The 27,579-nt window shown below is 43.1% G+C and overlaps 1 protein-coding gene across 3 annotated transcripts in view; it reads right to left on the reverse strand.

The window, feature by feature from the left end:
* FHOD1 (formin homology 2 domain containing 1) overlaps window positions 1-27,579 on the reverse strand; it is a 281,432-nt gene that overhangs the window by 74,886 nt on the left and 178,967 nt on the right. For all 3 annotated transcript variants that reach the window (XM_068261737.1, XM_068261735.1, XM_068261736.1), the window contains exons 5-9: window positions 23,963-24,068; window positions 22,954-23,048; window positions 20,566-20,677; window positions 12,043-12,137; window positions 2,404-2,547 (exon numbers count right to left, since the gene is read on the reverse strand). In XM_068261737.1, the coding sequence (XP_068117838.1) occupies window positions 2,404-2,547; window positions 12,043-12,137; window positions 20,566-20,677; window positions 22,954-23,048; window positions 23,963-24,068 (552 nt within the window). The remainder of the gene's footprint in view (window positions 1-2,403; window positions 2,548-12,042; window positions 12,138-20,565; window positions 20,678-22,953; window positions 23,049-23,962; window positions 24,069-27,579) is intronic.

Consider the following 27,579-nt stretch of genomic DNA (forward strand, 5'->3'; position numbering starts at 1 on the left):
GTGGTAAGCACAGAGGAATGTACATTCCTCTCCTTGTTCCACCCCAGTCCCCAAAATCACTTATTTAAAAAAAAAAATCTGTCTTAAAGCACCACAGTTGTGAAAAATTTCAACTACAACTACATGTAAACACATACAAATAAGAAGAATGTTTCCAAAGCAACATGAGCAATACATTACTTTTCTCCTATGCTGCTGTCACTTACAGTATTTAGGAGAAATCCGATCGAACTGACAGGCGTTTGACTAGTCCATCTCTTCATGGGGGATTCTCAGTATTTAATTTATTCTTTACAAAACACTTCCTGGAAAAGATATATACAAAGACGCAGCCCTCCCCCCACTACCTGTTTGCACTCTATTCAGTCAGTTGGACAGAGCAACTGCCATTCACTAAGTGCTTTTCAAAATAAAGAAAACCCTGAGAATCCCCATGAGGAGATGGGCTAGTCCAAAACCTGTCAGATTTCTATGATCTACGGTGACAGCAACATAGGAGAAAAGTCGTGTATATCATGTTACTCTGGGAGAAATGTAATTGTTATTTATGCGTTTTTATGTATTTTAAATGTTACCATTTTTTGCAAAATAAAAATCCACACAAGAAGAGAAAGGCTTTGCCATGTTGTTCTCATACTTTACCCCACCCCATTCCCTACCCTTCAGGGGTTGGATTAGGAGGGTCATAGAAGGAAACGTTACAGCAAGCCCACCTCTTCCTGCATTTATACTGTGATGCAATAAAATTTGAGCTTTTATAGCCTTTAAAGGGAACCTTAACTGACGCGTTTGGCGTCATGCGGACGCGCTTTACGGCTCTTTACGACGGGGAATGCGGAAGAAGATGACGCTTTGCCCGAGGACGACTGGCAGTCGTCCGAAAACGAAACTTAGCGGCGGAGGGAGACCGGAGGGCACCGAAAAACCGGCGCGGGCACAGCACGGCTGCAGGAGGCTTGGGAAAGCCCCCAGGTAAGTGAATTATTTTTTCCCCGCCAGTTAAGGTTCCCTTTAAATCCAGGTCGAGACCGGTCCGTTCTTGATGTGACGTATGTTCCCCAGCACCTTCTCAGGCCCCGGGTGCTGAATGGTCGACTCCCTGGTGTCTTCAATTTATGCAGTGGTTGAGCAACTGGACAAATTCATCGATTGGACTCATTTTCCTGATAGCAGCCCACAAAAATCGCCTGAGTATGGGCACCTTAAAGGGAATGTCCAAGCAAAATAAAAAAATGAGTTTCACTTACCTGGGGCTTCTACCAGCCCCATGCAGCCATTCTGTGGCTCGGAGGTCGGCGGGACGCATTGCGTACATTTTTACGCATTCCCGCTGGTGCAGGAAATTTAACACATACATTTTTACGCGTTACTAGTTCAATGCGTAAATTTTTATGCATTGAACCAGTAATGCGTAAAAATGTATGTGTTAATGTTCCTGCACTAGCGGGAATGCGTAAAAATGTACGCAATGCGTCCCGCCGACCTCCGAGGTCGGCAAGCTGCCAGCGGGGGACTGGAGCAGCAGTGAGTGACTACGAGGGCACAGGATGGCTGCATGGGGCTGGTAGAAGCCCCAGGTAAGTGAAACTCATTTTTTTATTTTGCTTGAACCTTCCCTTTAACTCTAAACCATACTCGTCAAACTCCGGCCCGTGGGCCAAATCTGGCCCTCAGGGCAATGAAATTTGGCCCACAAGTGGTTTCCCCACTTTGCATTATGTTTGTCCCACTGTAGACCACCAGGGAAGCTATATTGGAGGTGGAGACCAAGATCACCAGGGGAACTATGTAGCGGAGGGAGGCGAAAACCCTAGACACCAGGGAAATGTATGGGGAAGGGGAGGGGGGCACTAGACACCAGAGAACTGTATAGGCAAAGGAGGAGGGCACTAGACACCAGGGAACTATAGGAGAGAGAGGGAGGCCACTAGACACCAGGAAACTGTGTAGGGAAGAGAGAGGGAGCCATTAGACACCAGGGAACTTTATAAGGGAGGGAGGTGGCCACTGGACAGTCCCGGGGTTCTATTTTGGCCCACTTTGTGTTTGAGTTTGACACCCCTGCTCTAAACACTAATAACACTAGAGGTTTGTGCACCACATAATCCTATAATACGGCCCTTGTCGTAAACACTAAAGAAATCAGGAAAACATTTCTGGGAAGGATGTAAGGAAAGTTCAGCTCCGGAGCTCATAACTCAGACGGGTCAGGGGGGTCCGTCTATATCGCACCTAATCACACACAGATTGAGCGGACAGCTTCCTGTGTGAGATGAAGAGATGTTGTGTGATGGTGTGTCCTGGAAATGTCCACTATACACAGGAAGAAATCACGGCTCAGCCTGAGAGATCATCACTCAGATCTCAGACACTTCTGGTAAAGCTTCAATACTCCGCACTGACCTCATAGACAGCCAATCGCTGCTTGAGATCGGGGTCTGTCCCCTTGTTGTTCATGTGCCTCTGGATCAACTTCTCCATACCCTGCTGCTCCAGACAGTCCGTGACGTCGTAGAAGGAGTCCTGGTCGGGAAGTGCGGCCAACGTCTGCACAGACACAAACACAGCAATGTAACAACCAGACAGACAACAGTCAGCAACTGTCACAGATCTAACAGCAACAACGGTCTACTGAGATGTGGCGGCATCACAGCTCTCCTGCTCCTGGGGGACTACAAATATCAGCATATCACACCGACCAATATTTCCCCAGCAGCCAGAGAGTTGTGTCAGGCCTGACCCTAGTCTAATCTACACAGATCACTTAAAGGGTAACTTCATCTTTCCATCAAATGTCACATTCTTAGGCAGCGGAGTGAAATCACAAACTTTGCAAATAGTTTTCATTACCTATTTTGTTCCACTGTGCCAATAAAGATTAAGTCATACAAACATTTCATAGATTATTGCCTTGTGGGCGTGTCTACTATGCCTTTTTTTCCGTGTGGGAGTGTCCCCAGCATTTCACATGCCAGCAAGCCCGATGTTTATATCCACCCCTGAACTCTACAGACAAGCCCAATGGAACAAAATAAGCGAACTGTGGAAAATGTTGATAATTTGTCTATTTCACAACAACTTTAGAGTTAGGCTCTGACGGCCCGCACACACCAGAGTTAGGATTGGATGGAAGAAAAGGGATTCCACTGCCAATTACAACTCACCTTCAGTCCTGAATAATGGATTTGCTAAAAGAGACAACAGCTGGATTAGAAGCTCACAGGAGCACATATATGTCTAGCATTGCTTGCAGTTAGGGCTCATGCAGGACAGTGAGCAGGCAGTTTCCAGCAGTGCAGTTTCATAAACAGTAAAGCTTGGTGTGTTTCAGGATTAGCAAGCGTATGTGCACCGCAGGTGGTCATACATGTATTACAAAAAGAAAACCGTAGTGAGAGAGATAGGGAAGCTACTAATCTTAACTTTCATACGAAAAATGTTTCCTGGCTGTCGTGTTGACTGTTTGTCTTTACATTTCGCTCCAGGAGGTAAACAAAAAAAAGTTTTCAAATTAATCAGAAGACTGGATACACAGAACATTAACATTGGTCAAGGCTCAGTGTAGAAGTGAGTTGTGAATTAGGTTTTACAATCACCTCTTAATATGTCCGATGCCTACAAAGTTATTTAACGGGTACATCATATGGCGTACTTGGTGAATAAAGACAATTCTGATACTACAAAGTAAGAAGTGACAAGATATGGCTTATGTTGCAATAATTAACTATATTACATGACAGGCTGAAGAGACACAGCGGGTGATACATTCCTGTGAATTCTCAACAATCTGTGCACAGTGCTGATATCATCAACAAGATGGCAGCTTCCATGTAGGCAACAAGAAAATAGAAAAATATGGTAAAAAAGAAAAAGTAACTTGACAATTAGCTATCACAGGAGATAGTTTTCCAGCTTATTTTAAAATAGCTTTTCAGGACTTAGAAATTGCAAATAAAAACAAAACAAAAAAGGGATAAAAAGAGTATAAAACTAGCTTAGTTTTACAAAACAGTACACCAATGGCAGCCTCAATAATTCTGACAATCCAGGTTTCCTTCCATCTGAAAGGTGTATGTGTGGTGGTGGTGGTGGTGGTGGGGGGGGGGGGGGGCGGTATTTCAAATGTCACCCTTAGCCCTTAGTTCCCAAGTAGAATACTAATTTACGGTGACAGGAAGTTGCATAAACTATGTGGGACAGGCACACAGTTTCTCTATTTCGAGTCGCAGACTGAGGACAACGTTTTGAGGTTAACTTTTCTGTGGCCAATTACCCCTTTCATAAAGCCACCATCTCTGCTGCCATACACAACGGCTATTCCCTTTTTACCTATAGCAGCATACGTGCATAAATGGTGCCAGGAGATTTGGGGCGCAGGGCAAAGCCAAAAAAGTCTTACTCTGCTCCTGCAAAAGTCCTATCAGCGTTAATTGCTATTCCCCCATCCAGGCCCCCATGGACTCTGGGGAAAGATGCAATTTGGCTTCCAGCTATTGCTGGCGGCCAAATGATGCTGTTTTTGTAGTGATTTGTGCTCCGTTTTTTGATGGTGCCCAAATTACTCAAACCTTAAAGAAAAAAAAAATCTCACAACGCACCAGACGATATATATATATATATATATATATATATATATATATATATATATATATATATATATATATATATATATATATATATATATATATATATATGTATATATATATACATATACATCTTTATTCATTCAATATATTCCAAATACATTAAAACAGAACCCACAATGGGGAAACCACAAACTGGGGAAACAAATTAAAAGTCCCCAAAAATTTTGTGAGGACAGGTGGCTGCGTAATAATTGTGTTTGGAGTTGGTAATAAAACAGGGGAGAAAAAGTGCATATATCAGATATCATATAATAATGGCACTAGAGTGTGGCGTATATAAATAGTAATGGTGCCGTAATATTAAGGAATACAATCCTATAATGTGCAATCAAGAAAGCATGACCATATAAATATCTCGCGCCATTACAATATATAAAGTGCTATCCAATACTAAGGTGCTAACAGAGCAAATCACAGTAATGCCAATAATGTGATACACCGTGTTCAAAACCTCTTACATAACGCCACAACAGTCAGGGCTCCAATACAGTCAAAAAGTCCTAAGAGAATCCGAGCACCATAGCACAATGCAAAAACCTCGCATTACCTGAGCAATCCTCTGCTCCAAAACGCTGCAGCCGTCATAGAGGTCTGGTCTTACACGTGTTTCGCCGGACTTAGCCAGCTTCCTCAGAGACCACCTGAAGAGGCTATATGGGTAAAAAGTTTCTTGGTACACCATAACCACTCCCAATTCCTACCTACTGGTCAACACAAAGTACATTACCATATTAAAAACAACCACCACGTTTTTACCATACGTTAAAACATAGTGGAAACGTGTGCTACAAAAAGCACAAGACTGTAAAATGGATCGGTTTTGATCCGCTGCAAGTGTGAACCGGCCCAAAAACTTAATTCAGATATTCATATTTTACAATTGTTTTTGGCTCAGTCATTATACATTTGGGGGTAGTGAGAAGCAGAGAGAGGCAGGAGTGAAATAAAGAGAAAGGAGTCTGGAGTGATGCTTTAAGAATGGACAGGCATCCTATACATGAGCTATGGCCTCATTAAATCTATCCCCGCGCTCTGCCGGAGTTTGGTATGCTGCACTCTGGACGACGTCTGGCGGTGTTGGCTGCAGCAATGCTGATGTCACTGCCGTCCCGCAGGCTGCAGATGTAAAATACAATATAGCGCAGTGATGAGGTGGCTGCTTGGCCATAAAATATACATACGGCTTTCCTAGAGCAGACGGGAAAATCGAAACGGGGCCTAACTTAGTCGTCATCCATTCCGGAGAGCGCCGTCCATACGCCAAGACGTAGTGATCTGTGTAAGCTGCATTCCTCAGTACAGCGGTGCTTAGTAGTGCCTTTGTAGGCATTTAAAATATTTACCGTTCCCGAAAAAAAAAACATTAAGGGGCCATTTCCGCTAGCAATCGCAATCACAGACGCCCGCGATTGCAATTTTTCATTAATTTTGTTATGCAATTGCGATTTTTCATTTGCATTGCATTATCCCTCTTAAAATCGATCCAGAAAGCGATTGCGATTTACAAATCAAATTACTATAGTGGAAAATGCGTCTCATGATTTCTATGATAAAGTAGCCAGTGTTCTCCACAGAATTTTTTTCCAGCCGGGTGGCATGAAAAATTAGCCGGGTGGGGCATGATGAGAGAATGTAGGGCCGAAGAATTCTGTGCACAACTCTTCTTACAGAATAGGAAGAGGTGAGCTGATGACAGCCGGGTGCTCACCAAAAGTAGCTGGGTGGAGCACCCGGCTAAAAGAGCCTGGGGAGAACACTGGTAGCAACCCTAGCGATTTAAAAATCACTATCGATTTGCGATTGAGCTGTGCAGTGGAAAAAGGCCCTTAGGCTACGTTTCCACTAGAAGCATGCAAATTGCAAGCACATTTTTGCAAATGAAATTTGCATCCAAAAATAGCATATGTATACGATTTTTACTACGAATTTGCAAAAAAACATAAAAAATTGGGGCAATTTTTACAAAGAAGGAAGTGTTATTGTTAATAATGACTGCGTACGTGAAAACGCATGCGGAAATCGCATCGTACACAATTTTTCTGCATGTAACGGCCACAAAAATAGTAACACGGCTGTCAGATTGGAAATAGGAACAAGTACTGTACTGCTTGTTCCAGTGTAATGTTATCTGGCCACCAATCCCCGCGGCTCCCACTCTGCTATACCCCCCCTCCCCTCCAAACTATCCAAAATTGGGTAAATCTGTAGATGGCTGGCAGGTTTGATTAAATGGGAGAGAATAGTTCCTGTATGTGTACCTTACAGTGGACCTGAACTCAGAACTTCCTCTCTGCTCTAACAGATACAGAAAAAACATCTCTTTGTTACAGCTGATACAGATCCAGCAATAAATCTGCAGTGTGTATTCCCTGCTTTCATGGAAGCATACATAGGGTTAAAATCCTATGTTTACCAATTAGCTGCTCTGCCCTGGCAGCCAGCTGACACCGCTAAGAGATCAAATTACAACTTGTGCTTAGTCACCGATGAGGGGGAATTAGACAGGCTAAACTCTATAAATACATACAGGGTGCATTTCTCACTGTTTTCCTTCTGTCCTGTGCAAGAGTTTAGGTTCACTTTAAAGGACGACACTACTTTTCCTGAGCATGCTCCCGCTGTTCTATGCCCCGCCCCTGCCTCTGATTTGTATGTCTAATAAACATTAGAGATAACTGAGATGATCATTTCAAGTTCAGGAGAATTTTGCTAATATGAAAATGTGTGCAGCTTGGAATTTTACCAATACAAATAACCAACTACTGCGATTGGTCCAATTCCTAATAAAATTATCATATAATTAACATACTATTTGCATTATCTCAAAGTGATTAAGTGTCTCACTGACTATCTCTATTGAACTCTAACTTCTGCAAGTCCGATCGTCACGTCCCTGTCATTATCTTACAGCATTAGTTTTCCCAGCCAGGAAGTGGAGGGTTTAGCAGGAGCAGAGAGTAGCAGGAAAGTAGGAAGTGTCTGGGAAGCAGGAAGTGGCAGGGAAGCCAGATGAAGGTGCAGATGGAAAGTTTAGCAGTGGCAGAGTGAGCAGGGATGCAGTAGCAATGCAGGAAGTGGCTGGGGAGACATATGAAGGTGGAGTTGGGGTGTTTAGCAGGAGCAAAGTGGAGCAGGGCAGCAGTATCAGAGCAGGAAGTGGCTGGGAAGACATATGAAGGTGGAGTGTTTAGCAGGAGCAGAGCAGGAAAACACCAGGAAAGGAGAAGTGGCTGGTGTACATATCTGCTAGGTTGTACCGGCCAATGCAGTATAGTGGTATGATACACCTGCTCGATAGAGATACTCCAAAAGGCAACTTGCCAATCACCCTTTTGGTCAGGGCGTCGGAGTAGGAGCAATTTTGGGTATCAGGAGTCGACGGTTTCAATAAAGTGAGGAATCGGAGTCGGATTATTTTTAAACCAAATCCATAGCTTTTGTAAAAAGTAGAATAAGGAGTCGGAGTCATTTTGGGTACCTGGAGTCCGAGGTTTCATAAACTGAGTAGTCAGAGATGGAAGATTTTTGTACCGACACCATGGATTTTTGTACCGACAGCAGGGCGCTTTTGGTCACTAGACTCCACAAAACAAAGTTAAAAACGCTGGAAAAATTGATATGTCGAAACAAAACCAATAATGCAATGCAAGTTTCCATATTGGTAAGGCGATGATTTTAAACACGTTTTTAATACGCCTTATTACAGTTAAGTTTGAGGATAACGACACCAGCTGGATTGTACAATGATTTCATAACTTCAGAAAGCGACCTCAACGGTGCAGTTAACTTGTCTGGAGTTCTTCAATGTAACTCCCCCACTTTGGCCAAGCGGTTATTCACAAACACAAAGCAGATGCAGGTCACGGCTGGATGAGGCTGGATGGATGGGGTGGTGGACTCGGCCACTTCTCCATGTCTGAGCAGGAGCAGAGAACGTTACAAAATGTTCCCTCAAAAACAATGAGATCCTCAGAATAATCACTCTGATTTCTTGGGCGGTACACGCTGCGCTCGCCTGAACTGACAACAAAGCCAGAAGTCACCGTCTGGTGTTACGCATTCCGCAAGGAGTATGTTTTTAGGCTGCCATATTAAGGGCAAATAAAGGTCATGTTAAGGTCAGTTAAAAATCACAGGGTAACTCAAAGAAAGATGATAACACAGGTGGCCATACATCCAGCGATGTATGAGCAGATAGACTATGAAATCAAATCTGATCAGAAAGATCTGAGCATGCCCATACACAGTAGACCGATTGCTGATAGATTCTACCGTAGACCGATTCACCGTGAAATCTATCGGAAATCTTGTGTGTCTCTACTTGTAAAAAGCCTTTAGACGTTTAGAGTGAATACTGTATATACTTGAATACAAGTCGACCTCGCATATAAGTCGTCCAATATTCAACCCTCTTAAGATGGAATTTTTTACAGACTCAAGTATAAGTCTACCCAGCAAAGTTAATGGCTGCACTTGGAGCCCAGGAGGTGTTAATGACGGCACTGCAAACAGTATTGCAGCCATTAACACCTCCTGTGCAGCGTGCAGCCAATACCTACTTCAGGTCCCCAAGTGCAGCAATTATTCACCCCCTTTTATGCAGCCCAGTATTTCCCCGCTGCCCCTTTCCTTGTTAATTGTTGTGGCCAGGACTTTCACACCTGTGCTTTCTGGGCATTTCCTTTCCTCAAAGTGTCACTTAGCACTGGGTAAATTGCTGGAAATGGGAATGCCACTATTAGTACACACATTACTCAGTGTGCTCAGTGTTGCCCGTGACTCGCGTATAAGTCGACCCCTATACTTTTATTATGTGAGTCCAAATTTTCTAGACTTTTACTCGAGTATATACAGTAGATCTAAGCTTTGATGAGGCCCTTTACATTTAAAAAAAAAAGAGGAAGACTGTAACGTGAGGTCAGATTGCAGCACTCTACTAAATCATATATAAAGCCTCTGTATGTTTCAGTACTTTGTATGGTTCTGATCCAGTTCTGAAACATGCCTGAAGAAGAAACTTAAAGAGGAACTGCAGTGAAAATAATGTAATAAAAAAAAAAAAGTGCTTCATTTTTACAATAATTATGTATAAACGATTTAGTCAGTGTTTGCCCAATGTAAAATCTTTTAAATCCCTGATTTACATTCTGACATTTATCACATGGTGACATTTTTACTGTTGGCAGGTGATGTAGCTGCTGCTTGCTGTTTTGGCATCTAGAAACAGCTGTAAACAGCCATTTCCCACAATGCAATAGGGTTCACAGACAGGAAACTGCCAGGAGTACGTACTCAGAATTTCTTTGTGGGAGGGGTTTCACCACAATATCAGCCATACAGCGCCCCCTGATGGTCTGTTTGTGAAAAGGAATAGAATTCTCATGTAAAAGGGGGTATCAGCTACTGATTGGGATAAAGTTCAATTCTTGGTCGGAGCTTCTCTTTAAAGTTTCAAAAGCTTGCAAAGAAATCTTGTACAGTTAGGGAATTGTTTTTGGCACAATACATATAGCTCAGGAAGAAGACGTAGATAGAGACATTTATGGATAGCAGCAAACAGCAGAGGCATCAGTTCAAAAAAATGATTCCGATTGCAATTTTTCATTAATTTGGTTATGCGATTGCAATTTTTCATTTGCATTGCATTATCACTCTCCAGGAAGCGATTGCGATTTCCAAATCGAATCACTATAGTGTAAAATACTTCTCATGATTTTATGATAAATTAGCAACCCTAGAGATTTAAAAATCACTAGCGATTTGCGATTTTGCAATTCAGCTGTGTAGCGGCAAAAGAATCGCCGCTAAAATCCGCCGCTCCTGCTGGTCACGTTGCTCTGTCCCGGTTGCAGGCTGCTCTCTCTGCCGTCGCTACGACGGCAGAGCGCTGTGCGCTGTCAGGAGCCGCTTTTATTGGCTCCTGACCCTGTCACTCAATGTAAGCCAATGGGAACGGCTTACAGGAATGACAGGGCCAGGAGCCAATGAAAACAGCTCCTGCTCGGCTCACAGGGCTCTGCCGTCATAGAGACGGTAGGGCAAGCACATTGCGGCGGGGACAGAGTGACGCGACCGGCGGGGGCGCGCGGTGAATGGGACGTGGAGTTCACGTCCAATCAGAACCGCAGCGCCACCCTCTCGACGTAGATTTAAACTGCACCGGTCCGCAGGTAGTTAAAGATATCACCTAAGCAACGTTTGTTATGTCTTCGGATTCTCTCCATGACTAATATAGGACCACACACAACTTGTTTGGCTCAAGCTCAGTACAGGAGAAGGTAAAATGGCAGCAGAAACGGTCAATGCCTGCAGGCAAGCCTTAACTGCAGGACCTCGAAGGACGCAAAAAGAGAGCAAACCAGATTTCCACTGACCCCTCCCAACCCTCCCACACGCTGTATTCCAGCTATATACCTGAGATATGGATACAGAACTGTCAAAACAACTTCCATGTGGGCGAGTCCTGATAAATGTTGGACTGTGCAAATCCCTTCAGCATTTAAGGACAACTTAATTGAGACGTATATGGAGGCTGCCAAGTTTATTTCCTGTTAACCAGTACCAGTTGCCTGGCTGTCCTGCTGATCTATTTGGCTGCAGTAGTGTCTGAATCACACCAGAAACAAGCATGCAGCTAATCTTGTTACATCTGACAAGCTGCATGCTTGTTCAGGGTCTGTGGCTGAAAGTATTAGAGGCAGAGGATCAGCAGGATAGCCAGGTAACTGGTATTGCTTAAAAGGAAATAAATATGGCAGAAGAAATATACTCACAAACATGGGTTACCATTCAGGCAACCACTGTATATGCAGGTGAGGAGATTAGACCTGTCCTCACTCAGGATTAAGATGTCGCTCTCTGTAGACAGGAAAAAAGGCGGTAGTACTCCCCTCCACCAGGGGTGGACACAATATAGCAGTATGAAAAACAGAGGCGCTATACTTGTTACTGCTGAAATACTGTTGTCCCTATTTATTGCCTGATTAAGCGGGCTTGGTCTGCGAAACGCGTTGCACCTTTGGGGTACCGTATAATAAATGTGTTTATTACTATCTAGACAGTATTTTGTGTCTGCTTTCTGGAGGTAAACCCAATACTTCCTCCAAGCAGTTTTTAAGAATTTTATCCTGCTAGTGCCTCTGTTTTTCATACTGCTATATTGTTCCCCACTCTGTCTCTCTAACACTCGCACCATTGGTTTTCTCTGTCCAAGCACCACTGATGATACACAAACAACCAATATTTCCGAGCATTGCTAGAATGCCAACATTAACAGGTGAAACAGCCCAGGATTTGCAGCCTGCCAAGCTCGGTCACACAGCAGCTAAACCACACAAGCCAGGAAAGCCATTAGCACTGGTGGATGCAGATAGCGGGACCACCCCTTCACACTTACCTTATTGATGAGAGTCATGGCAAACACCAAAAGCTCAGAGTCCGCCCCGTTCTTCTCCTCCAGGATATCAATCAGATTGGACCACGGGCTGGTTCCTGGGTCAAAAAGAGAACCGGTATAAAAATGATGAAGATCTAATAGCCGACAACAAATCACAAACTTTCCTATCACAGCATAGGAAATTCATTAACTTTGAAAGCATCACAATGGGCTCTATTCATAAAAAAGTTGTTGCGAGAAAACTCCTGGAGGGAAAATACCGCAGCGGTATTTTACACTTCTGGGTGGTCATTCAAAGAAATCTTGAAAGCTGCGATGCAAGAGCGGAGATCTCCCGCTGAAAGCTGGCGGTAAGCTGTCGGAAGGCATGCGGAAACACTTAAGTCGGCATAGTCCCTTCATGCGCTGCTCTCTCTGGGAGGTCTGTCCCATTCACTTGTATGTAATCCGCAAAATCAGAGGAAGCGGTATTTCCCGTCCACATACCGCTTCCTCTAATCTTTATGAATGGCCATTTTGTTACTTTTTTCTAGATAAATCTAGACAAACACTGGAGAAGGCGGAAATTTCTCGCTCTGCTGGGGGATTGTAGATTTTCATGCGGGAACAGCTTTTATGAATGCCCACTTTGCTAAATGGACGGGAAAATCCGCTGTTTTGAGCGGAAAACTTGCGGTAAGGTTTTATGAATAGAGCCCATGGTGTCTGAAAAGAATGCCCTGCACTCCCTATAGTGTAAAACAAAGCACTGCAAAAGTAGTTTTTAAATTTGAAGCATAAAAAAAGGTCTTACTTTCATTTTTCCCTGAGCAGTGGTCACATGATCATGCCTACAAGAGGCTGCAGGCTCAGATGCATGCTGGGAAATTTGACACTGGATTTCTATCCCAGTATGGATCTAATGCTAGGCACACACTGAGATTTTCTGGTAGATTTACTTTTAGAACTATTATTTCCAACATGACCGATCTGATTTCTGATCTATTTCCGAGCATTTTCCGATCGATTTCTTATTCAAGTAACCGGGAAAAACTGTCATAAATCAATCAGAAAATGATCTGAAATCAGATGGGACATGTTGGAAATAATCGATCTGACAGTAAATCTGCCAGAAAATCTCATAGTGTGACTAGCATAAGTTGGCAACTTCCAATCATAAGCATAAGTTCTTCTATTTACTTCTGTCTCATTAACATAGCACAAGTTAGACAACGAACCACAGGGAGAGGCGTTTAAGGGATGTTAAAACATTGAGGACTTTTGAAGGAGATTTTTTTCGGGGTATAGATTACAAACCTCATTCCTATTTAATGCCCAAACCAGTAACGGTGTATGGAATCATTGTTTAACCTCACCCTATGCCTACAGTAACTTAATCCTAAGAGAATCCAAGGATTAGACCCTGATCCTAGTCCTACTTACCATCTCTTGGACCTGATTCTAGTCCTACATACCATCTCTTGGACCTGATCCTAGTCCTACTTACCATCTCTTGGACCTGATTCTAGTCCTACATACCATCTCTTGGACCTGATTCTAGTCCTACATACCATCTCTTGGACCTGATTCTAGTCCTACATACCATCTCTTGGACCTGATCCCCATCCTACATACCATCTCTCTGACCTGATCCTAGTCCTACATACCATCTCTTGGACCTGATCCTAGTCCTACATACCTTCTCTCTGACCTGATCCTAGTCCTACATACCATCTCTTGGACCTGATCCTAGTCCTACATACCATCTCTTGGACCTGATCCTAGTCCTACTTACCATCTCTTGGACCTGCTTCTAGTCCTACATACCATCTCTTGGACCTGATCCCCATCCTACATACCATCTCTCTGACCTGATCCTAGTCCTACATACCATCTCTTGGACCTGATCCTAGTCCTACATACCTTCTCTCTGACCTGATCCTAGTCCTACATACCTTCTCTCTGACCTGATCCTAGTCCTACATACCATCTCTTGGACCTGATCCTAGTCCTACATACCATCTCTCTGACCTGATCCTAGTCCTACATACCATCTCTTGGACCTGATCCTAGTCCTACATACCTTCTCTCTGACCTGATCCTAGTCCTACATACCTTCTCTCTGACCTGATCCTAGTCCTACATACCATCTCTTGGACCTGATCCTAGTCCTACATACCTTCTCTCTGACCTGATCCTAGTCCTACATACCATCTCTTGGACCTGATCCTAGTCCTACATACCATCTCTTGGACCTGATCCTAGTCCTACATACCTTCTCTCTGACCTGATCCTAGTCCTACATACCATCTCTTGGACCTGATCCTAGTCCTACATACCATCTCTTGGACCTGATCCCCATCCTACATACCATCTCTCTGACCTGATCCTAGTCCTACATACCATCTCTTGGACCTGATCCTAGTCCTACATACCTTCTCTCTGACCTGATCCTAGTCCTACATACCTTCTCTCTGACCTGATCCTAGTCCTACATACCATCTCTTGGACCTGATCCTAGTCCTACATACCATCTCTCTGACCTGATCCTAGTCCTACATACCATCTCTTGGACCTGATCCTAGTCCTACATACCTTCTCTCTGACCTGATCCTAGTCCTACATACCTTCTCTCTGACCTGATCCTAGTCCTACATACCATCTCTTGGACCTGATCCTAGTCCTACATACCTTCTCTCTGACCTGATCCTAGTCCTACATACCATCTCTTGGACCTGATCCTAGTCCTACATACCTTCTCTCTGACCTGATCCTAGTCCTACATACCTTCTCTCTGACCTGATCCTAGTCCTACATACCATCTCTTGGACCTGATCCTAGTCCTACATACCATCTCTTGGACCTGATCCCCATCCTACATACCATCTCTCTGACCTGATCCTAGTCCTACATACCATCTCTCTGACCACATAGAATATTATTGTAGTGAGTATTATAGCTCTTCATCAAATAGAATATTTGCCCCCCTTGAAGTTTTCCACATTTTGTCACATTACTGCCACAAACATAAATCAATGTTATTGGAATTCCACGTGACAGACCAATACAAAGTGGTGTACACGTGAGAAGTGGAACGAAAATCATACACGATTCCAAACATTTTTTACAAATCAATAACTGCAAAGTGGGGTGTGCATAATTATTCAGCCCCCTGAGTCAATACTTTGTAGAACCACCTTTTGCTGCAATTACAGCTGCCAGTCTTTTAGGGTATGTCTCTACCAGCTTTGCACATCTAGAGACTGAAATCCTTGCCCATTCTTCTTTGCAAAACAGCTCCAGCTCAGTCAGATTAGATGGACAGCGTTTGTGAACAGCAGTTTTCAGATCTTGCCACAGATTCTCAATTGGATTTAGATCTGGACTTTGACTGGGCCATTCTAACACATGGATAGGTTTTGTTTTAAACCATTCCATTGTTGCCCTGGCTTTTTCTTTAGGGTCATTGTCCTGCTGGAAGGTGAACCTCTGCCCCAGTCTCAAGTCTTTTGCAGATTCCAAGAGGTTTTCTTCCAAGATTGGCCTGTATTTGGCTCCATCCATCTTCCCATCAACTCTGACCAGCTTCCCTGTCCCTGCTGAAGAGAAGCACCCCCTGAGCATGAAGCTGCCACCACCATATTTGACAGTGGGGATGGTGTGTTCAGAGTGATGTGCAGAGTTAGTTTTCCGCCACACATAGCGTTTTGCATTTTGGCCAGAAAGTTTCATTTTGGTCTCATCCGACCAGAGCACCTTCTTCCACATGTTTGCTGTGTCCCCCACATGGCTTGTGGCAAACTGCAAACGGGACTTCTTATGCTTTTCTGTTAGCAATGGCTTTCTTCTTGTCACTCTTCCATAAAGGCCAACTTTGTACAGTGCATGACTAATAGTTGTACTATGGACAGAGTCTCCCACCTGAGCTGTAGATCTCTGCAGCTCGTCTAGAGACACCATGGGCCTCTTGACTGCATTTCTGATTAGCGCTCTCCTTGTTCAGCCTGTGAGTTTAAGTGGATGGCCTTGTCTTGGTAGGTGTACAGTTGTGCCATACTCCTTCCATTACTGATCGCTTGAACGTGGGATGTTCAAGGCTTTAGAAATCTTTTTGTAGCCTAAGCCTGCTTTAAATTTCTCAATAACTTTATCCCTGACCTGTCTGGTGTGTTCTTTGGACTTCATGGTGTTGTTGCTCCCAAGATTCTCTTAGACAACCTCTGAGGCCGTCACAGAGCAGCTGTATTTGTACTGACATTAGATTACACACAGGTGCACTCTATTTAGTCATTAGCACTCATCAGGCAATGTCTATGGGTAACTGACTGCACTCAGACCAAAGGGGGCTGAATAATTACGCACACGCCACTTTGCAGTTATTTATTTGTAAAACATTTTTGGAATGATGTATGATTTTCGTTCCACTTCTCACGTGTACACCACTTTGTGTTGGTCTTTCATGTGGAATTCCAATAAAATTGATTCAGGTTTGTGGCAGTAAGGTGACAAAATGTGGAAAACTTAAAGGGGGCCGAATACTTTTGCAACCCACTGTAATTGTAGAGAAATCATTGTGTGTGGTGCGTTTATTCATAAGTGTGTTTGTTTGTTTGTTGTTTACCGTATCTTTGGGTGTAGCACTTGCTCAGAGGACTCTCTTTAGCTGCCTTATCCAGTGTTTACAGTACAAAGAGATGTTTAGGCCTCGTACTTACTAGGGATGATCACTGAGATGCAAATATTTCCAAAACTATGCAAATTTTTATGCAAATATATGCAGCTTGAAAAAGCACCAATCAGTTTAAACCTGGGTTTAAATTGATTGGTCCATTTCCAAACTGTATATATTTGCATAAAAAATACATTTGAATCAACTCAGAAGAATTTGCACCTCTTTGATTATCCCTAGTACTTACTAGACCTGCGCTAGATCTCGGCGGTATAGTGGTAGATTTGGAGTGGCGCACCTTACTGTAAATGCAGGTGGATGCATAACCTGGATATCAAGCCACACACATAAAGTTGTAGCAAAAGTTTAAGATATGTTTGCACGTCGTTCTAAAATGGTGATGTGGTTTATTTTTCACGTCATAAGTCAACACAAGAATTGACAATTGTTTCGGGGCCACAGAAAGTCCCCTTCATTCATTTACATATTTGTCTGCACTTTCTGATGAAGTGAACCCTCCACGGGCTCTAAAGAATTGTCAATTCTCGTGTTGACTTATGATGTGAAGAATAAACCATTTCACCATTTTAGAACGGTGTTCAAACCTATCTATAGATCATTAGTAGCAAGGAAAAGAGTCTCATATTTATTTTCAGTTATACAGGGTTTCTTTTTTTAGAACATTGCATCATTCTCTAATAATTGCAGTTTACAAACTACACTGTGCATTTTAAACTATGAAACAGAGCAGAGCTAATGACCCTTTGAACTTCTCTGCATTAAAATCTTATCTGCAGTTATCTTTCAATGCTTATAAGTGCTTCAGACATTAGCATTGCTCTCTGACTAAATTAGTCGGAGAGCTCAGAGAAGCTCTTTTGCATAGATAACAACTGAAGTTTCTTAAAGGGTCACTACAGCGAAAAACTAAAATTTAAAATCTGTGCAAACATATGCAAAGTATGTTTCTTCCAGAGTAAAATGAGCCATAAATTACGGTACTTTTCTCCTATGTTGCTGTCACTTACAGTAGGCAGTAGAAATCTGACAGAAGTGACAGGTTTTGGACTAGTCCATCTCTTCATAGGGGATTCTCAGCAAGGCTTTTATTCTTTATAAAGATATTCCCCAAAAAAGGATTTAAACAATGATGCTGGCCAACTCCCTGCTCGCTACACAGTTTTTTGGCAGTTGGACAGAGCAACTGCCATTCATTCACTAAGTGCTTTTAAAAATAAAAATATCCCTGAGAATCCCCTATAAAGAGATAGACTAGTCCAAAGTCTGTCACTTCTGTCAGATTTCGACTACTTACTGTAAGGGACAGCAACATAGGAAAAAAGTAATTTATGGCTCATTTTCTCTGGAAAATATGTACTACTTATTTGTATATGTTTGCACATATTTTAAATTTTACAGTTTTTCACTGTAGTGCCCCTTTAACTCTTCCTGTACTGTAAACAATATGAGCCTAATATCTGTACTACTAATGTTCTATTTCTTAGCTGTACTACACATTACAATTCATTATCTCATAAGTTTATTTTCACTTCAGATTCCCTTTAACGACTTCCATTGGACGTGTGTACAAAGCTTTATGTGTGAATGAGATGTTATGCTAGGTACACACTATGCAGATTTACTGTCAGATCAATTATTTCTGACATCAGATTTTCAATCATTTTCTGATCTATTTTCAATAGAGGTGAACAGAAAACGGTTGTAAATGAGATCGGCCATTTTGGAAATAATCGATCTGACATTAAATCTGCCAGACCATCTCATAGTGTGTACTTAGCATTACAGTGGTGTCAGCTACATCACCCAACTATATGACAGCCGTTATCTGGCTGGGAAAGATGACATAAAGAAGATGAACGTCTGTTTCCCTGCTATGGCCAACATCAATATTTTCCACTGGAGCTGCTGCTATGAATAACTCGCAGTGAATCATCCTCAGCAGAGGCACAGAAGAGATCTGACATTTATTAGAACAGCAAAGTTAGGAGAGGACTGAAATCTATAAGCCATAGAAATGTTCTATTCAGGCCTCTGAGGAATAAACAGCATAAACCACCGCAACGGGGTCCCATTTCACCCTTTACATGCAGGAAAATCTACCGCTAAATAATACCTTTTTTGGCTAACTGAACGGTTTATGATTAGAAGGCTTTCCAGACAGCTCAGGTCTATACTTGCAGCAGGCTACAATGCATGAAATTTACATTTCTCATGCTTTTTATACACTGGAAAAAAAGAGAATTCAGTTCTTGAGTACTGCCATGCCGGAGAAAGAGCTGTCTGTAAAGCTGCAATAGTGATCTATTTATGTGGCTTAGAAAAGGGGTGATTTAACAAACGGATTTTCCTGCTTCTACCACCGGTTTGCGTGGTACAATACTATCGCTATGTGCGCTACATGGTTCTGCTCCTGGCAAAAGGCACTGCAAGGGGGTCTCATCTCACCCTCCTAGGTGTGATTTGCCTTCTTAAAACAGAAGGTACTTGCAATAATTCAGCTTTAAAGAGAAACTCCGACCAAGAATTGAACTTTATCCCAGTCAGTAGCTGATGCCCCCTTTTACTTGAGTAATCTATTCCTCTTCACAAACAGATTGCCAGGGGGCGCTGTATGACTGATATTGTGGTGAAACCCCTCCCACAAGAAACTGAGGACTGTGGTATTCCAGGCAGTTTCCGGTCTGTGAACCTTGTTGCATTGTGGGAAATAGCTGTTTACAGCTGTTTCCAACTGCCAAAAAAGCATGCAGCAGCTACATCACCTGCCAACAGTAAAAATGTCACCATGTAATAAATGTCAGAATGTAAATGAGGGATTTAAAAGATTTGACAATGGGCAAACACTGACTAAATCATTTATACATAATTATTGTAAAAATGAAGCACTTTTTTTATTACATTATTTTCACTGGAGTTCCTCTTTAAGTGAACATCTGTGGTTACCCACAATGCACCGCTACTGGATATGCAAATAATCTCGGTTTACTGTATCTTTTGCAAAACATACCCAAGCATTGCTTTTTAGTAGGAGGGCTTTTCAGTCTCTTTTAGCCCCCTATACTTTCCTAGTGGTTTGGGTCACCCCGAGCTGCTTGGGTATTCGACCCCCCCCCCCCCCCCTTTTCTATGCTCTGCTTAAAGTGGACCTGAACTCTTGCACAGGACAGAAGGAAAACAGAGAAATGCACTCTGTATGTATTTAGAGAGTTTAGCCTGTCTAACTCCCTCTCATCTGTGACTAATCACAAGTTGTAATTCGACCTCGCACCTGACTGCCATGGCAGTGCAGTTAATTTGTAAACACAGCATGTTAACCCTTTGCCTGTCTCCATAAAAGCAATAAGCAGAAACACAACAGATGTATTGCAGGATTTGTATCAGCTGTAACAAATAAATGTTTTTCTTTAAAGTTACGGTGTTGTTGCTTATCTTTTAGAGAAGAGAGGAAGTTCTGAGTTCAGGTCCACTTCAAAAAAATCCTAAGGTGAGAGGGTATGGAGGTTGCCATATTTATTTCCTTGTAAACGCTACTAGTTGCCTGCCAGTCCTGCTGCTCTCTTTGGTTGCAGTAGTGTCTGCATCACACACCTGAAACAAATATGTGGCTGATCCAGTCAGACTTCAGTCAGAAACACCTGATCTGCATGCTTGTTCAGGGTTTATGGCTGTATTACAGGCAGAGGATCAACAGGACAGCCAGGCAATCTGCATTCTTTAAAAGGTAATATGTCAGCCTCCATATCCCTCTCACTTCAGATCCCCTTTAAGTTGTAGGAGTTGAGATTACAGTGGTGAACCACAAGGACAATCTTATCATGAAAACCCAGATGTGATTTTTCTCTTAAAAGACTTACCCCTGTTGTGATCTACAGTGTTCACGGCTTTGATAAGCAGAGGCGCGTTACATTCCGTATATTCAACAAAGACGATGAGAAGCTTCAAGGCCGTTTTCACCACTAGTCGATACTGTGAGGTCAGAAGATAATGATTATTAAAGGGGGTTGTAACATCCAAAAATAAAACATTTCCCAAAAATAGCTATTTCCCCAAAATACAAACCTCTTTATTCTTCTAAAATAGATACCTATATGTTTTTGTTTTTTTGTCCTTACTGCAAGAACTTAGGGTGCCCACACATAAGACAATGTCTGGGCAGATCGACCAAGAGACAGATCTCTCTCTGATCGAAGAGAGAGATCTGTTGCCTGCCCATACACCAGCAGACCAATTCCAGAGAGATGATTCCTGAGAGATTTCAGCATGAGATCTCTTGGTGATCGGCTTTGTGATGCCGCATCAGTCGCTGCCCCGCCGCCTGTGCACTTAATACTTCACCAGTCCGCTGTCTCCCAATGTGGCCCCCATGCATCTTCCGCATCGCGGGCAGACATTAAGTACATGGCGCGTGTGCTTTATGGAAGTCCAGCGGCAATGCGAACAGTACATGGGGTCCAAGGCAAAAGACAGTGGACAGGTAAAGTATTAAAATGCGAGGGGCACAGCCACATTAGGGTACAGTGCCGGGGGTTCTGTTGTGTTCTTTGCTCGCCCAGATATCGTTTCAACAGTGGCTGGATAGTGTGACGGTTATTCTGCCTCTGACACAGGAGACCAGGGTTCGAATCTCGGCTCTGCCTGTTCAGTAAGCCAACACCTATTCCGTAGGAGACCTTAGGCAAGTCTCCCTAACACTGCTACTGCCTATAGAGGGTGCCCTAGTGGCTGCAGCTCTGACGCTTTGAGTCCGCCAGGAGAAAAGCGCTATATAAGTGTTTGTCTTTGTCTTTTTGTTTGCTGTTACCGATGTGCACCCGATCGACCACATCGGCCTGACATCTTGCAGCATGTACTGATCAGATTGAACTGATTTCAGGCCGAAATTGGTTGAATCGTCGTTCGGGCATGCTTGTGGCAGCACCTACCTGCATCAAATTCAATAATAATTATCGACTCTGATGCTCGATCAGCCGCCAAGTTGACTGATGTGTGGGTACCTTTAAATCAGGGCTGTGGAGTCGGAGTCAAGGAGTCAAAGCAATTTTGGGTACCAGGAGTCGGAGTTGGAGGTTTCATAAACTGAGGAGTCGGGAGTCGGATGACTTTGTACCAAATCCGCAGCCCTGGTAGTCAAGGAGTTAGAGTCGGAATCATTTTGGGTACCAAGAGTCGGACTTGGTGTTGGAGTCGGTAGTTTCATAAACTGAAGAGTCTGAGTCAAATGATTTTTGTACAAACTACACAGCCCTGCTTTAAAGGGAAGGTTCAAGCAAAAAAAAAAAAAAAAATGAGTTTTACTTACCTGGGGCTTCTACCAGCCCCATGTAGCCATCCTGTGCCCTTGTAGTCACTCACTGCTGCTCCAGTCCCCCGCTGGCAGCTTTCTGACCTCGGAGGTCAGGGCCACATTGCATACATTTTTACGCATTCCAGCTAGTGCAGGAACAAAAATGTACGCGTTGCACCACTAACGCGTAAAAATGTATGCGTTAATGTTCCTGCACTAGCAGAAATGTGTAAAAATGTACGCAATTCGGCCCTGACCTCCGAGGTCAGAAAGCTCCCAGCGGGGGACTGGAGCAGCAGTGAGTGACTACGAGGGCACAGGATGGCTGCATGGGGCTGGTAGAAGCCCCAGGTAATTGAAACTCATTTTTTTTTTTGCTTGGACCTTCCCTTTAAGTGCAGTGGTGTAAGCCTGTTGCCTAGGTGATGATTGCTGTGTGAGGGACAGTAAGCTGTGGTAGGAGAGAGGGGAAATTCACACTGAGCTGGGTTAAAGAAAAAAAAGAAAGAAAAGGGCAGAAGTGATGTCACTTTTGGCATCACAGAGAAACAGTTAAGATGGAAACCAACAGACATTCTTTTTTTTTTTTTTTTTAAATCACATTTCTCTAAAATCTGACAGTGACTGCTAAAAACAACAGAATAGGAAAGCTAAATCATTTCTTAATGGATGAATATTTTAATTGTATTTTTTCAGTTAACATGGAGTTTTGCCCCACTTTAGGCAGAGGGAAATCTTAAAAATAATATGTTAAATTGGGACTTGTGACCTAGTTAGCAGGTTCTCCCATATCTCACAAAGGAATAGGAAGTAGGTGGGATCTTCCAGTCTTGTAGGAAATCGATGGGAAACATTCTTGTTTTTACAACACAACATCCTTGTAGAGAATGTCAGGTCATACACCACTGCACGGTATTTCCCTGGTACCAATATGAACAGCAAAGATATTTATACTCACCGGACTACCACATAACGTGTACAGCCATTGGACAGTCTCATTGTGATTAATGACGCCATTCATGCCATCCACAAACAGCATGATCTGACTTAAAGCTAGGAAGAGAAGAAACAATTATTAGCCATGTCAGCGATCCTCTTAGATCAGGGGTCAGGAACCTTTTTGCCTGAGAGAGCCATAAACGCCACATATTTTAAAATGTAATTCCGTGAGAGCCATACAATATTTTTCAAACTGGGACAGTAGGGCTCACGTCCCTGTTGCCATGGTGATGTGTATACAGCTGATCCGCCAGGCAGCGGAAGTGTCAGACACGTCATCAGCTTCTCTTGGGTTTCAGCAACATCAGCAATTTCCCCGAGAGCCAGACAGGAGGAATACCGACTAACAGCTTGTACAATTAGCTAGTTGACTTGGGGGGGGTTGGTTCACTTTGTAGGACGAGATCCCCAAACTTTGATTGGCCCAATAGGCTGCCTGTCACTTGCCAGGCAGCCTCTTGGGCCAAATTGTGGAGATCTCGTCCTACAAAGTCACTGGACCTGACAGGGTCCAGAGTGGGACAATTGGAGCAGCCGTCCGTTTTGGAGTAGGGTGAGTAAGTAAGTAGCGCATGCTACAGCAGTAGCGTGCCTATTTTGAAAATTGTATTTGCGCTGCCACACTAAGCTGCGTTGCTTGATCATTGTAGCTTATCAACCCCTACTGAGCCAGATGTAGCCATCAAAAGAGCCACATATGGCTCCCGAGCCATAGGTTCCCTACCCCTGTCTTAGAGCATACATGTCAAACTCCGGCCCGCGGGCCAAATCTGGCCCTCAGAGCCATTAAATTTGGCCCCCAAGAGATTTCCCCACTTTACATTATATTTGGCCCACTCTAGACCACCAGGGAAGCTATAATGGAAGTGAAAAATGCAGAATCCCATGCGGAGGAGAAACATAGGAGTGATCAGTGCGCAGATGCACACTCCCTCCCTGATATGGTAGCCCGTCCGCCACACACGCACCTCGGAGGATGTAGTTCTGATAGTTCTGGTCAGCCTCGGCCCCCACTTTGATCAGACATGTCAGACCTTCTGAGTTCACAAACTCCGGCACCAAATCTTTGTCTTCCTGCGAAAGAAGAGAGATGGAAGAAATATACATTAGAGTCATTCATGGGATGCATTCTCCACGTGACACTAAACAAAGCGGCTCTGCACATCAAATCTTACAGTGGTATGAACCTCCGCATTTCTTCTTTGCGCTTAAAGATTATTTTACAGCATAAAATCTACTACCACAAAAAAAATTGTAGCAGAAAAGCATTCAAACAGTTAAACACAGCACTTCCTCAGAGCAAAGCTCCTTGCTTCACTGGCCAGCTTCTAGCTGCATCTGTAGAGGTGATAGCATCCTCTTTTGTTTACATTCCTTTGTCTGATACAATTAGTATACATTCCTAGCTGTGCTGAAAAAAAGCTCCCTCTGCTGTAGAAGCAGAGAGCTGAGAAGTGATCACTAGATAGATTATAATATATAAATACAGCAGCTATAAAATGCAATGGCCGCTTTCAGAGCAGATAAACTTTACTTTAGGAATATGTAATTTGTAAACAGACATTATTACTTGTGCACTAAAGCAAATATAGTAACTGTATGGGGAAAAAAAGCAGAAAAACACATTTTTATTGAATATGTCAAGAGTTTTATCCCACTATAAGTTACCCAGGAGTGACCCTCAGCGTATGGTAACTTAATGCTGAGGCTACATTCACTGATAACTGCATGACAAAACAGAAGTACTTCCAGGAGATGGAATCCGGCTGCTACAAGTGTCAGGAGAAAGTACCACCCCTTTCATCTGTTGAAGGGAACATGAAATGAGAGGGATAAGGAGGCTGCCATCTTAATTTCTGTAGTAAACAATGCCAGTTTTCCGACTTCTTCGCTGATGCTCCACCTCTAAATCTCTGTACACACACTAGACTATGGACGTCTAAAAAAGATGGATCCCCGACGGTTAGCGAAAAGCAAAGGACGCTGGTGCACACTGGAATTCAGGGAGGGCACAACGATGGTCTGCCGTTCGGAATATTATCAGAAACGCAAAAATGAGGACTCAGAAGTGAAAGATTCGCAATACGCGAGTAGTTTAAGTGGAGTGACCGTTTGCCAAAGTGCCGTACAAACGATTAGCACAGATTATCGTCTTAACCGATCCACCAGGTTGGATCGGTCTACGTGGCTGATAACCGCTATCTTCTACCGTTGCCAGGACATTTTTTTTGTGGACAATTTTCGCCATTTATGGTTTGTTTCTGGCAACCGCGGTCCAGTTTGTGTACGGAGCTTAATACTGTAAGTCACTGGGCCAGAGTGAGAATGCAGATCAGATGCTGTGACTCTGGTGTGGAAAGCAAGAAGAGAGAGGGGCGTTCTGAGATTCCTGTGCCAATGAGTACAAACCCTGCCAGGGCAGGTCTCACCTGGTTAAGCTGTGGCTGTCAGTAAATGCCCAACCAAAAAACACCTGTGTCCCTCTTGAGTGAGCCGGGGACCGATAGTCACGTGTGGTAGCTGGAGTCACGATGGCAGCGTCATCTGCGTCTATGTGTCGTGATAGGAACCAGGACACCTGCTCGCCGATTGGTGGATATAGCAAGCAGGTGGAGTCTGGCTGTAGCAGCAGTTCCTATTGTATTTAACCGCTATGGGAGTTGCAGCTGTATATGGGAAACACACCGGAGGGTATATGGGAGAATAAGAATGTATTTAAAAAGGTAGACAACACGTTTCATGGAGGTCCGCCCTCAGTTTTATCAAGTCAATTAACTGACTTGTAAAACGGAGGGCGGACCTCCCCGGCTCACTCAAGAGAGACGCAGGCGTTTTTTTTACTGACAGCCACATCTTAAAGAGAAACTCCGACCAAGAATTTAACTTTATCCCAATCAGTAGCTGATAGCCACTTTTACATGAGAAATGTATTCCTTCTCTCAAACAGACCATCAGGGGGCGCTGTATGGCTGATATTGTGGTGAAACCACTCCCACAAGAAACTCTGAGGAACGTGGTACTCCTGGCAGTTTCCTGTCTGTGAATCTTGTTGCATTGTGGGAAATGGCTGTTCACAGCTGCTTCCAACTGCCAAAAAAGCATGCAGCAGCTACATCACCTGCCAACAGTAAAAATGTCACCATGTAATAAATGTCATAATGTAAATCAGGGATTTAAAAGATTTTACAATGGGCAAACACTGAGTAAATCATTTATACATAATTATTGTAAAAATGAAGCACTTTTTTTCATTACATTATTATCACTGGAGTTCCTCTTTAACCAGGTGAGACCTGCCCTGGCAGGGTTTGTACTCATTGGCACAGGAATCTCAAAGCGCCCCTCTCTCTTCTTTCTTTCTTACAGTGGACCTTATTGGGAGAAGCCTGAGCAAAAATTGAGGGTAGCTTGATCGCACCCAGGGGTTTATCCCCACCCCTTCATCTACTGTGACTCTGGTGTGACTCCACTGGCTGCATGCTTGTTTCAGACATGTGATTCCAACACAACTAAAGCCAAAAGCTCAGCATGACAGCCAGGCAACCTGCATTGTTTATAACAGAATAAAGATGGCAGCCTCCATATTGGTGCACTTATATAATCAAATGTGTCTAAAATGTCTGAAAATGAGGCCACGATCAATAATTCCATATAATTGCATAAATTATACATTTAACAACACAAGCATGTCAACGCTATAAGCTGTTACTCTGTGGATGTTAATTATGTATTATATAGCACTGTCACCTTCCGCAGCACTTCAGATCACATAGCCATGACACTGGCTGTTCTCCGAGGAGTTCACAATCTAATCCTACAATAGTCATAATCTAATGTTCTACCATATTATTACATCCTCTGCAGCACATTACAGAGTACATAGTCATGTCACTGACTGTCCTAAGAGGAGCTGACAATCTAATCCTACCATAGTCATAGCCTAATGTCCTACCATATTATTATATATTTATATAGCACTGACATCTCCTGCAGCACATTACAGAGTACATAGTCATGTCACTCACTGTCCTCAGAGGAGCTCACAATCTAATCCTACCATAGTCATAGTGTAATGTCCTACCATATTATTATTATGTATTTATATAGCACCGACATCTCCCGCAGCACATTACAGAGTACATAGTCATGTCACTGACTGTCCTCAGAGGAGCTCACAATCTAATCCTACCATAGTCAGTCTAATTCCCTACCATATTATTATTATGTATTTATAGAACACTGACATCTTCTGCAGCACATTACAGAGTACATAGTCATGTCACTGACTGTCCTCAGATGAGCTCACAATCTAATCCTACCATAGTCAGTCTAATTCCCTACCATATTATTATTATGTATTTATAGAACACTGACATCTTCTGCAGCACATTACAGAGTACATAGTCATGTCACTCACTGTCCTCAGAGTAGCTCACGGTCTAATCCTACCATAGTCAGTCTAATTCTCTACCATATTATTATTATGTATTTATTTAGTACTGACATCTTCTGCAGCACGTTGGGAAAAAAAATCTATCTGGCAGGTAAATCTAATGCTAGGTACACACCATACAATTTTCTGTTA

Source organism: Hyperolius riggenbachi, chromosome 11, assembly GCF_040937935.1.
Source record: "Hyperolius riggenbachi isolate aHypRig1 chromosome 11, aHypRig1.pri, whole genome shotgun sequence".
In the NCBI taxonomy this organism is placed as follows: Eukaryota; Metazoa; Chordata; class Amphibia; order Anura; family Hyperoliidae; genus Hyperolius; species Hyperolius riggenbachi.